Raw genomic sequence first — 13,384 nt, forward strand, 5'->3', positions numbered from 1 at the left:
CACCATCTCAATGTCCAAGCCCAGGATGTTCACCGGTGCAGTCTGCGGAAGTCAATCACCATCTCCTTTGTCTTGCTGGCGTTGAGCTGAAGGTGGTTGAGCTCACTCCAGTCGACAAAGTCCATGATGACCTGCCTGTACTCCTGTTCGCTCCCCTTAGACACACACTCCACGATGGCTGTGTCATGTTGTAATTGCTCCTCCATCTTTGCCCGGTAGCTGGCTTTCCCCTCCTTGATTTTTTTCTTGAGCTCCTTCTGCACCCTCCTCAGCTCCTCTCTATCTCCGGATCTAAAAACCCTCTTCTTTTCTTTGAGCAGGGTTTTCAGCTTAGGGGTCACCCAGGGTTTGTTGTTGGAGAAATATTATTGTTGTAAATATTATTTATCATATTTTTACCTCATTTTATTTTATCTATTTTACCTTATCTTTTTACCTCATTTTGGTTGTATTGCACCGCGGGTCGGAGACAAACGCAATTTCGGCTCCACTGTATGTCTGGCATATTTTGAAATTGACAATAAAGTTGACTTTGACTTTGACTTTGACTTGAAACACTGTATTTTTTTTTGGTGGGTACAGTGTTCTCAACACAGAAGTTTATGTAATCTGTGATACAGTGTGTCAAGCCGTCGATGTCCTCTCCATGTGGGCTGCTCAGCACCTCCCAGTCAGTGGTGTCAAAGCAGTCCTGCAGCGCCTCAGTGGCCTCCTTAGACCACTTCTTCACATACCTGGTTGTGGGGGGGGGGGTTGTTTTTTCACCATAGGTATGTAAATGGTATGTCGTCTCACCAGGTTGTGGTCTGAGCGCCCCAGTGGGGGAAGGGGTGATGATCTGTATGCATCCTTGGTGTTTGCATACAGTAAGTCCAAAGTTGTATTGTCCCTGGTATGGCAGTCAACATACTGGGTGAAAGTAGGGAGAGTGGCAGACAGGGACGCGTGGTTAAAGTCTCCTGAGATGAGAATGAAAAAGACTGGGGGTGAGATGTTTGTAGCTGAGACACTACACTGTGGATGAGTTCACAGGCTGCAGCAGCGTCTGCAGGTAATATGGCCAAATGCTTACAGCCAGCAGCTCCACATCCTTAGTGCAGCGCTGTCCTTTAACAGTGATGTGCCCAGGGTTACACCATGAAAACTCTGAATGAAAACGCTTCATGAATTTATTTTTTCTTTTACCTTTTTGCAAGCCATAATGGAAAACCTGTTTACAGTACAGGTGGAGGAAATTAACCTTAGCTATTTGCGTCTGATAATAATGATAACAACTAGTGTGGAATGGTAAAAGACAGAAAATGGCAAAATGAATGATGATATTGTTGAACTCAGAAGTATTTAAAGGTAGAAGGTCTCGCGCCACACTGGTTAGGAAAGACTTAAAGATTGTGGACCTCACCTTCCTAATTGGGCTAAAGTTATGCCAACAGAGTGGATCTGCAGAACAATGGCTGCATTACAAAAGCCCTATTAGCAGAGGTGAGACCTGCAGTATTAAACAAGAAACTAGTGTCTCACATGTGCTTTGACCCAGAGATGCACCGGGTCAGGGAACAAATGATTTCTTTGTGAACAAAAATATATCAGAGATTATAAGATTTTGGTTGTACAAACCATTATATGACTCAGTGAAATGATGAGATGTGACAAGATTAAACTATTCACTTACTGCAAAACACTCTGTTTTGCTCTCTAAGCCTCACATCTGTGGGCAAATGAACAGCGGGAATACATGCTTATTTAACAGAGCTTCTAAGACAACCCCAAGGCCAACATCATATTGAGCCACAGGGTAAACCACTTTGTTAAGAATGGAATTAACTAATTTAGCCACCATGTTCACCAAAGTGAACCAATGATCAGGTCAACTGACTGACAGATTATTTACCTCCTCTCTGTGCTTCCACTGAATTAATGAGGGAGCTCAAGGTGCTTATATTTAGATCACAATCAAATATCCTCTTATCTTTAGCCTGCTGTTACACATTCTTCCACACATTAACCCGGGGCGGATAATTATACAATAAACTCAGTTTACCTAAATCAGTTTACTGAGAAGTGTGTTAAATATTAAAGCATTGCCTGAGTCAACGTATTTGACCTGATTGCATGTGAACTTACTGTGGTTGTAAATGTACAGATGAGTATCACGTTTGGTTCATGGAATTTGTATATTGGAATTGCCTGGTACTGTAAGTAGGACGGGCACTGTGAATAGTATCAAAGATTCAGACCTTAATGTAAGAGAGAAGATTAAGATAGGGAATTAATTATGACTTCCCAGAAGCCATTGTTTTGATCCAGACCTCCCTCGATGGAGGATCACTCAGACCAGATTGAGTTTAACAATTGAAATATTATTTAAACAGTGAATGCCAAAATGAAACATGACATTATTCAAATGATGCATATTATTATGGTTAAACTACTGGCTGAACCACATTTCTATTTTACTATCCAATTAAAGCAAGTGTAGTTGAATGATTATTTTCCCTACAAAGATTGAGAGGAAAGAAAACATTGAGCTTATTTTGGACTTGGCACAGGAAAAAGCAAGCGCAAGAGAGGGGCAACTGGCTTTTCATGAATTAGATATTCAAGAAGTGTCAAAGAACAACATCTCAAGCTGCAGGGTGCCTTGTGCAAGCTGCCAAAGTGGTGAGTGTGGGAAACTAGCCACCTCTGTCTGTCTGCCCTGTCAGCCTTCACTAGGCCACAGCGAGGCTGCTATCACGTCTTCCTCCTGTCCGGTTTAATCCCTTTGTTTGTTCTTTGGAAAATTGAGGTTTATTAACTTTGAGGGAAAAGTAGTAAAGAAGATTTGAATTTGTGTGGTGAAACAAGTAGAGTGGGAGTGGATGCACCATTGAAATGAACACTGTATCACAGTGTAAAGGAGAAAAAATGTAGAATACAAAATGTGCTCATTCATACCCTTAGAACTGATGCATGGTTTCATGAGATCTGTTAACTGTGACTGTTTGGACTAAAAGTAAGAAGAAGAAAAAACACCCAAAAAAAAACAAGCTGAAATGTATTTTTAGGTCTTCAGAGACTGCAGATTGTAAATTAGCTTTAGTTTGGTCCAATACATCAACTGGCAACAAATATGTGAAATATTGTGCAAGGTCCCTTTACTAAAAAAACAACAAGTTAAATTGAAAAAACAGCTTATGCAGTTAAATAAAACTAGCATACCATTTATCTTAGGGAGAGGTTTAATTGCCTTTCAGTTCCAAGCAAAAAAAAAAAAAACTGTAATTCATAAGTAGCTCAAGCCTTTAGGAGGTCCAAGCTTACAACTTTCCAGGGATTTTATAAAGTCTCTCATGATTTCATAAAATATAACTCTAAACATTGTCAAACCACTCAGCAATAACATATATAAGTGTAAACAGCGGATGATTTGTGCTTTAGCTTATGATCCAGACTTGGGGAGGGATTCCACTATTCTGTTTGCTGACTAATGTAAACATGTAATTTGGCTTCATGTGATTACATTAACTTCCATCCAGTGTGTGTGTGTGTGTGTGTGTGTGTGTGTGTGTGTGTGTGTGTGTGTGTGTGTGTGTGTGCGTATGTGCACACGTGCACGCAGTCTGAGTGATTCTTGTGATGTAACCGGGCTTTGGCACGAAGTAAAGACAGAACAATGAACTCAGCTGCTTTTTGGGGGTAAGAAACGCCCACATCCGAATGCAGTGTTATCCCTCCCTTCTTCAGAGGCGAACATCCAATCCTATTCCACCTCTGAGAGCTTGTGCAAGGAACCCTTTAAAATCGCTCTACATCTCAAGCTTATCCAACATTTCCACGCACTGAGTTTGCACGTGCCAGAAATTTACATCAACAGAAGTAAACTTTTATTTTATTTTTTTAGACTTTGCAAATAACTTAAATCATCGAGCGTTTGTGCTCACGGAAACTAAAGTATCATAAAAATGGCCCTCCTGAATAATTTTACAGCATGTTTGAAACATTTTCAAGGAGACCGGCTACACAATCAGGTATTCTTCTTTTTACGCGCCGTACACAAGTCTGCAGCCAGCGAGTCTTATGGAGTGTCCCCAGCCAGGGAAGGAGCGATGCCTGAGAGGATAATCACAGCGGCAGAAGTCGGCGAGAAAACTCAAATCAAGAGCCTGAAGGAGATGCCTGGACCCAGCACCTTATCCAACTTGATTGAGTTCTTCTGGAGAGACGGGTTCAGCAGAATTCATAACATCCAGGTAATGATGTCGAAAAAGGACTAATCAGGCGTTTTATTGCTTTTTCATGTAACAGAAAAAAAACTGTCTTTGTTCCCATCACTGGCAAAGAGCCAGCTCATCCTCAGCGTCAGCCAGTTATGACATCTATGCGTGAAATGGCGCAGCCATTGCGCACAAGCGCACTGAGATTTGCCGCTTGTCACCTATGACTCTCAAAATTTGAATTTTGTTGAAGCGTGTTAAAGAGTTACACGAGGCACTGAACTTGTTCTCTGAATTACAAGATGCAGCAGATGATCACGCGTTAAAGAGTTCAGTTCTCTCTGTAGAGAAAATCTTAATAAAGTTGGAAATTTGCAAACGAGTGCATATTAGCCAAACTAGCCAATCAACAGTAGGCTAGGTAGTACATTACAAAACCTAAAACTACAAAATAAACAGAAGTTCCCTTGTGTTGTTTGCTTTAGATTGAAACGAGTCAGTGCTAATGTTTACTGAAACTTGACACAGTTAAAGACGAATACAATGACTCATATGTTGTAAGAAAAATGTTAAATCAGATAAATAACCCCTCTTTTTAAATTAAATTTAATAATGAGAAAGTAGTTTGTTTCTTCTTTTTTAAACGTATTGTCTGTGAAGTAGTACTTTTTGTTTCCTCAGCCCACAGTCGTCTTAATATGGATTTTTTAAGTCACATAACTGTTCTGTAAAAGTGAAAGGAACATTGTCTTTATACTTTCATTAAAATGATTAAATGATCCAAATGACTGGATTATAAAGGTACAATTAGATTTAGTTAATAAAACATTCTATTAGTAAATTCAAATTCAATCCGTATTGGAGGATACCATTAAGTATCTATCCATTCACAATATGGCAGAAGTCCTCTTCTGTAGATAAGAATAAGCAATTGCCAACAAAAAGGAAGCAATAAACCTCATACTAGTCGTACTAATTAGTTGTGTGAAATTTGACCCTTAAAAGATGGACTTCGACCCACACTGTCACCACATTCAAAACATTAAAAGTGACATGGCTGGCATTCAGCATTGTGCTGTTAAAATGTAATCCACTAAAATTAATATAAATAAAATCCATTCAAATGTCTCTGATACAGTCAATATTTAACAAGTAATAATTCGATTTTTATCAAAAATATTTAAGCCCAATAAAGTAAAATGTGTCCTGTATTCTCTAAAGTCCATCAAGAGGTAAATCTAAGTAAGTCAGTGATGCTACATTTGTACAGCACTTTAAAACACACAGTAACACAGTGCTACCCAAACAACTAAAACAAATACAATTTAAAATCTTCTTAATTTGTGTTTTTTCTTTTCCTGATCTTTTCCAGTTGGAGCACTCAAAGAAGTTTGGCAAAATTTTCAAATCTCGTTTTGGACCTCAGCTGGTGGTCTCGGTGGCGGATCGTGACCTGGTGGCCGAGGTGCTGAGGGCTGAAGGTGTGGCCCCTCAGAGAGCTAACATGGAGTCCTGGAAGGAGTACAGAGACATGAGGGGCCGTGCTACAGGCCTCATCTCAGCGTAAGTCCCCTTTAATCTTTGACTTGTGAGACTGGACATGAAGCTCCAGAAATAAATGACTTGGAGTTGGACTGGAGTTCCATATGTGCAGAACGGAACAGTACAAAACGTGTTGTCAAGGCTACATTTCCATACTATTACTTCTAAACGGCATGCTTGTGTTATTCTCTGAAATAAGGCTACATTTAGCCTTTGATTCTCCAGAAAATCACGTGTTAACCATTAATGAAAATTTCCCCAAATTCACCTGGTTTCCTGTGTCTTGTTGTCCAGGGAGGGAGAGGACTGGCTGAAGATGCGGAGTGTGCTCAGACAGCTCATCATGCGACCCCGGGATGTAGCAGTCTTCTCTGATGATGTGAACCAAGTGGTGGATGACCTGATCAAGAGAGTCAGTATTCTGTGCACCCAACAGACAGATGGAGCGACTGTCCTCAATGTGAATGATCTCTTCTTCAAATATGCCATGGAAGGTTGGTAAAGATCCTGAAACTGTTATTTTATTCTCTTCTATTTACATTTTCTACTTTGTGATGCCTTTCTAGTTGACAAAACTAGTTGAAACTTGCATCCAAAACCAAGTGATGACTAAAACACCTTGTTGCAGATGTTCAGAAAAGATTATTGATGATTAAAGATGATCTGCTTCCCGCCTTTATCCTACAGGTGTTGCAGCCATTTTATATGAATGCCGACTGGGCTGCTTGCAAGACCAGATTCCAGAGGACACACAAGACTACATCGGTGCTCTACACCTCATGTTCAGCTCCTTCAAGACAACCATGTACGCCGGCGCGATCCCCAAATGGCTCCGCCCCATCATCCCCAAACCATGGGAGGAGTTCTGTCAGTCGTGGGACGGCCTCTTCAAATTCAGTAGGTGTTGGGATTTTTGACCACATAGAAACTTTTTGTAAAACTTGTATTTAGTCTCTGAATTGTCAATCTGTAGTTACCAGTGTTCATTTACATTAAAAGGGCATTCTAGCTGTTTTGTCCTGCACGTGCAAAAACAAGGAGAAATCCCAAAGGATAGATTACAAAAGAGGAAACTGAAGCGGAGAAATCCAGATGCTCTGAAGACTCTGTTATGAAACTGAAGTCCCTAAACCCAGACTGAGATGACCCTATTACCATTATTGGGATTTTTTTAAAGACTTTTCAGACTTCCACTGATAAGTTAATTTATCTTCTTGTGTAAAATTGATGTTATGTCCCTTTAAACATTTTGTCCCATTTTTTCTGAGTGGCTTGAAAAAGAGTTATTTAATGCACACCAAACATTTCTTTGGCTGTAAAAAGATAGTCTTTGATTGGTTTTCCAGGTTGTATAGATGTTAGATAACGCTTTCTATGCAGAACTTTTGAAATCTTAAAACATTCAAGATTAAATCTGGGTAAGCAAACATTTGGAAGATAAAAAGCCTGGCATCAATAGAAAGGAATGTTGATTTGCATATAAATCTCTGCTGCTGTACCAGGGGATTGTGGGAGGATGGGGTCCCTCTGTTATATAACATGTTATTTTCCTCTCTTGCCTTTCCTTCACCTCCCATTCACACACCCCCTCCCCATCTCCATTCATCCCACCCTCTCTGTCTCTGTTTTATAATCTCAGGCCTCATTCACGTTGATAAGCGTCTCTCGGAGATTAAGGCCCAGCTGGAGCGGGGCGAGGAAGTGAAGGGTGGACTGCTCACACACATGCTAGTTACCAGGGAGATGACCATAGAGGAGATTTACGCCAATGTAACGGAGATGCTTCTGGCCGGCGTTGACACGGTGTGTGTGTGTGTGTGTGTGTGTGTGTGTGTGTGTGTGTGTGTGTGTGTGTGTGTGTGTGTGTGTGTGTGTGTGTGTGTTTGAGTGTTTGAGTTTTTACATAGAGTTTATGCAGAGAGGAGTTCAGGGAGTGTAAAGGTACAATGAGTGTGGAGGGTTTGGAAGTTGCACTTGTGTGTTACTGTGTGTGTGTGTGTGTGTGTGTGTGTGTGTGTGTGTGTGTGTGTGTGTGTGTGTGTGTGTGTGTGTGTGTGTGTGTGTGTGTGTGTGTGTGTGTGTGTGTGTGTGTGTGTGTGTGTGTGTGTGTGTGTGTGTGTGTGTGTGTGTGTGTGTGTGTGTGTGTGTGTGTGTGTGTGTTTGAGGCAGTGTTGAGTTTCAGGAGTTGGGTTTCTGGCACCACATCTGTGCCTGTGTGCCTGTGCCAGCGTCAGGTCAGAGCAGTGAATCAGGGGGGTGAGACAGTATCCCACTGACAAACTTGTTCTCACTCAGATTTGGTTTCTTGTCATTTGTCTGCATCTGTGAGATCCACACAGGGGGGCTTTGTCTTTTTTTCCCCCTCTGCCAGACATCTGTGTTGTGTATGTTTTTTTTAAAATCAGGCTTGAAAAGGGTTTCCATTGAAAATAATTTAGACTTTAGGGGTTAATGACATTAAATGATTCCCTTATTTATCACTTTTTAATGCAAATTTAAGGACAAAGCAATAAGAAATGCTGTGAAGAAGCAGGGGATCTTTTTTTTGGACCTTTGATGTTTCTATTACACAGTTAAATCATTTGCCAACTAGAGGCAGAATGATGAAAATACATAAATAAAATGTAATTAATTTTTCTTTCAGAAAAAAAAAGTTTTCATCCTTATCTGAAATATTCATTCATTCAGAATGATTTTTTAAAAACTTGTCCCACTCTGTCTGCTACATGTGTGTGTGTGTGCATTTACACTGTGTGCACAGTCTCTGCCTAATTTGTTTGGGGTACTGTCAGATTAATGAGAATTATGGCTGTGGAGTGTTTTGTTCTGAGCTTGGGGGCAATGGGATAAAAGAGTGTGTGTTTTTGTTAAACTTGTTGCAACGGTCACGGCCTGGTAGGGGGTGGTTTTAGCTGAGCCATTACCTGACCCTGTGGTGTGCTCGCCTTTACTCAGCATACACAAGAGCTGTCAAGACACATTAGTCAGAGCCAGAGTTATTGCACAGACTGGGCAGAGGTGTGATTACAGTAAAGGGCTGGGGTCTGAGGAAGAGGAAGAGGGACGCTGTTATAAAATGGCTTAAAAATGTGGGAGTTAGCGTCACATCGATACAGTAGATGTGGAGGGCACAGGGTTAGAGGAGCCTGTCTGTGTTGTGTTTGGAAGAGCTTTTGTCATATGATTCCTCTCTGGCTTTGTCTGAGGTGTTGCAAGCATCCGTCCCAGCTGGGGATGATTAGATGCATGTTGGGGAGATGAGTGGAAGAGGGTGGTGACAGAGTGGGAGAGGGAGTCTAAGCAGGGAAGGCGGGATATGGGAAAGTTAAAAAGCTGACAGCACTTTGACAAGGAAAATGATTTTATGCACATTAGTTAGTCCTCTGAGAGAAAAACACCCCACACTGAACTCTGGGGTCTATACACTGTAACATGTACAGTGTAGCAGATCAAATGTGTGCCTTTTCTAGCAGTGCATATACAGTGGGTATAAAAGCAAAGGGGCTGTAGAGGAAGATGGACATTATGCCAGGGAAATGATTAGGTTTTGTGTTGCGGTAACAGGGCATTACAGTACAGCCAGTAAATAAAGGATTTGAATAGAGAAAAGGTGACACACATTTTTCTAACATTGCTCATCTGCCAACGTCATTTAAATGAAATGTCTGAGAAAAAGGAAGAGCTGTAACAATTGAGAGAAAGGAGATACATGAAATGAGCATGCAGGGAAAGAGCAGATGAAAATGGTCAGGGAGTGTCTGTGTGGGTAGTTCGACATTAGATATGTTAAGGATTATTTTCAGTTATTTAAATCCATTGTATCAGTGTGTCTGTTCAACATGTGGATTTAGCCCCTTTCATAGCCAAATCCCCTCCCAGTTTCCTAACACTTGCACAACATCTTGTGTCAGCTTGAATTGCAGTCAAACCTGTTGCAAAACAACAAAAAAGGTTCACAAATATCCAATAGGAGAGCTGTTAAATGATAACAATGTTGAATCAATACATTCAAGTAAAACAAAACCTTTATTTTCTCGTAGACATCCTTCACCCTGTCATGGGCCAGCTATCTGTTAGCCCGGCACCCTCAAATACAGGAGCAAATCTTTACAGAAGTGACGAATACTCTGGGACATGGAGCAATTGCCACAGCTGATGATGTCTCTCGTCTTCCTCTCATCCGGGGGCTGGTCAAAGAGACTCTCAGGTGCAGAATGCATGTTGTTTTGAAACCTCTTTCAGATTTCTTCTCTTGCTGTAAACACATGTTTGTCTTCTTTGTTGGCCCTCATTTGCAAAGTGAAAAGACTTGCTTGCCTTTGTTTAAGATGTTTACATGAGTACCTTTTCATTTGTTCATTCTTCCTCCCTTTCATTAGTCTACTTTTCCTAGAGTTGAACTTCTTAGTAAGATTAACGTATAAGGCTGTTGAATAAAAAGTCTTTGTGTCTCTCCCTGGGAGCAGGCTTTTTCCAGTTCTCCCAGGAAACGGACGGATCACACAGGATGACTTGGTGGTGGGCGGATACTTCATCCCCAAAGGGGTAAGAACCATAGAACCATAAAGGATGTAAATTTAGAGATTGCACGAGGAAAAAGTGAGGCAGCCAAAACCGGACAGGAGAGCTGGATGTAACATGATCCTGCATTACTCGTACATCTCTTTCTGTGTCTTGTACAGCTGCATGTACAATAGCCAAGATGTTTTCATAGCACAAACCAATTTCTTCTTCTTTTTTTTTTTTTATCATCTTTGTTAGACTCAGTTGGCTCTTTGTCACTACCACACATCCATGGATGAAGAAAACTTCCCCGAAGCTATAGACTTCCATCCAGATCGCTGGATAAGGAAAGATTCCACAGATCGCGTCGACAACTTTGGTTCAATTCCCTTCGGCTACGGCATCAGGAGCTGCATTGGGAGAAGAATAGCAGAGTTAGAGATGCATCTCGCTCTCACAAGGGTATGGGAATGACTTCTTATATATGCACACAAATATGCTTAAATAATATGGACAATCAAGAAACCATAAATGAAAGCTGTATCCGAAACACTGATAAACATTTTGAAACGAGAAAAACAGAACCCGACAAATATATCTGTTGGCCAATATTATAGGATCAGTTTGGACTTTTTTCAGAGTATACTGTACAATGAGAAACTCTTTGCTTCAGGTGATTTAGAAATGGTATCATAAGTTTTTCCAGCAGAGGGCACTCGGATTCCATAGTTTACAACACTCTCAGTATTATCTGCAGTGTCATCAGAGCGTCACGTCTGAGCACAAAGTGAGTGACTCCAAAATAGGATGACATGTATCATAATGATTAATATTTAAATACGGTAAAAAAAATTTAACAAGGAAGCTTTTTTGAGAACCTCTGCGTAATTATATCTGTGCAAAATAGATAAACAATCTGCACGGAAAAGGCACATTTTAATTGCATCTCAAAAATGTAGTTTGGGGCGGCCATAGTGATAACAAGGAATTACCCCCTCTGAAATCAATATGATTCTCCAAACAGCTGTGCAACTAAAGATCTTTTTTTTTTCAAATACACACTAATTAGAGACTACTTGTCACAATTAAAAGTGTACATGCAATCTAAATGATTTTTTTGTGTTTTGTCTCTTTTGCAGCTCATTCAAAAGTTCCACATTGGTGTTTCTCCTCTCACTGCTGATGTCGAGGCCAAAACCCACGGCCTGCTCTGCCCCTCTGCCCCCATCAACCTGCAGTTCATCGACAGGAAGAGCTAGACGCTTACTCTTATACATAAGGTCTACTGCAGTGATTGATTTTTAAGTGCTGATGCATTATTAGTTTTTTTTTTTTTTTTTAAACATACTGCCTTTAGAAAACCTTTCTCTGTAGGATTGTAAATACAGACCTGAGATTGAGGTATGACCTTGTCTTTACATCATGGACTATTTTACATCTTTCCAGGAACAGGACAAGAGCTGTGTTTTTCTGTTGATTATTTGTACTTAAAGAAACCGCTGCAATTCAGATTGTTACGCCTTTCATAGTGATGGGTGGGTGGAAAAAAAGAACTTTAATCTGCATACAGAAACGGTATCCTTTTTATAGCAATAGCAACAAACCCGTTCCAATGCGTGACAACCTCATCTTCTCCGGCATTCCCGAACAAACACCCGACAATTCCGGAATCTCTCATCAAAAACTTCATGACAACTCGCCTGAAAATACCAGCCGACACCGTCGAAAACATAACATTTCACAGAGCTCACCGCCTCGGCAGATCATCAGACAAAGGACCCAGACCAATTATCGCAAAATTTGAACACAATCTGCAAAAAGAACAGGTCAAAAGAAAAAGGAAGGGAACTCAAAGGAACATCATTTGGAATGAATGACCAATACCCAAGAGAAATAAATGAACGCCGGAAAATACTTTACCCCATTCTGAAAGAAAACAGGAGCAACAACAAACGTGCATCTCTGGTCGTTGACAAGCTGTATATTGAAGGACAATTATTCCGAAACACAAAAATCACACCATGGCTTTTCTAAATGAACGGACTTAATCTGGTTTAAACGTTCCTAAAATAAAATAAATATCGCTCTCTATTACACTCTAAGCTTCTTACCCGACATCCTGACCTACCCATGACCCCCTCAGACTTTCTCCCTTATGTCATTTGTGCAGAAGCTTATGTTTTGCTTTGTTTTTGTTCTTCACCCCTCACTCTTAACAAGTTTATGTCCTGTGATGTGTATGTCTCTCTGTATTTATGTTATACCTGTTTGTACAGACAGCCTCAGGCAGTGTTTCTTTTTTTACAGGAAACCCACCTCACACACTCAGAAACACAACACCTCAACTTCAAACAACTCAATAAAATATATTCATCAACATTCAACAGCAAACAAAGAGGCGTCTCAGTCCTAGTAAATAAAAACATCCCATTCACACATACTGTACCTCATCTCTCACTGACCCAGATGGAAGATTTACCATCATTAATGGATCAATAAACCAAACAACATTCACACTTGCAAACATTTACGGCCCCAACAACGACGACCCATCCTTCTTCCAAAACTTCTTCTCACTACTAAATAACTCATCCAATATCATCATAGCTGGAGACTTCAATACTGTTATCAACCCCACAACTGACCGCTCGAGCACCCCCGCTAACTCAAGAATCTGGCACTCCACGGAAATAATTAAGCAATACATGAAGGATCTTGGACTTGGCGATAGTTGGAGAATGAGAAATCCATCATCCAGAGAATATTCTGACTTTTCAGCCCTCCACCAATCATCCTCCAGAATAGATTTCTTCCTCATAAGTAATTCACTCTCCCGACATATTAGAGAAAATACAATTCATCCCATCATAATCAGTGATCACGCTCCAGTCTCCCTGTCAATAAACATCAAATCACACATCAAGCCGCTCACAAGATGGCGCTTTAATACATCACTTCTACAAGACCCTGATTTTATGTAATTGATTAGGAGAGAGTGGGCTTTCTTTCTGGAGATGAACGACTCTCCAAACATGCAAAACAGTAATAAGAGGAATAATAATATCATATTCATCACACAAGAAAAAACAGGAACAAAAACATGAAAATGATCTAGACACAAAAATCAAACAATTAACAAGACT

General features: G+C 40.5%; 1 protein-coding gene across 1 annotated transcript; it reads left to right on the top strand.

The window, feature by feature from the left end:
• The first annotated feature begins 3,744 nt into the window (after positions 1-3,744).
• Positions 3,745-11,578, top strand: LOC132972667 (cytochrome P450 27C1). Its single transcript, XM_061035669.1, has 9 exons — positions 3,745-4,232; positions 5,569-5,759; positions 6,033-6,232; positions 6,426-6,635; positions 7,378-7,541; positions 9,779-9,945; positions 10,205-10,283; positions 10,500-10,703; positions 11,381-11,578. Exons 1-9 carry the CDS (start codon positions 3,945-3,947, stop codon positions 11,498-11,500), a joined length of 1,623 nt encoding a protein of 540 aa, XP_060891652.1. The 5' UTR covers positions 3,745-3,944; the 3' UTR covers positions 11,501-11,578.
• Positions 11,579-13,384: the final 1,806 nt, after the last annotated feature.

The sequence above is a fragment of the Labrus mixtus genome, chromosome 1, assembly GCF_963584025.1.
Source record: "Labrus mixtus chromosome 1, fLabMix1.1, whole genome shotgun sequence".
NCBI lineage: Eukaryota > Metazoa > Chordata > Actinopteri > Labriformes > Labridae > Labrus > Labrus mixtus.

Excerpts from the sequence above, each read along its gene's own strand:
- LOC132972667 (XM_061035669.1), top strand. The coding sequence starts at position 3,945 with ATGGCCCTCCTGAATAATTTTACAGCATGTTTGAAACATTTTCAAGGA. Across the intron at positions 6,233-6,425 it reads CTTCAAATATGCCATGGAAG|GTGTTGCAGCCATTTTATAT; the intron begins GTTGGTAAAGAT and ends TTTATCCTACAG. Across the intron at positions 7,542-9,778 it reads TTCTGGCCGGCGTTGACACG|ACATCCTTCACCCTGTCATG; the intron begins GTGTGTGTGTGT and ends ATTTTCTCGTAG.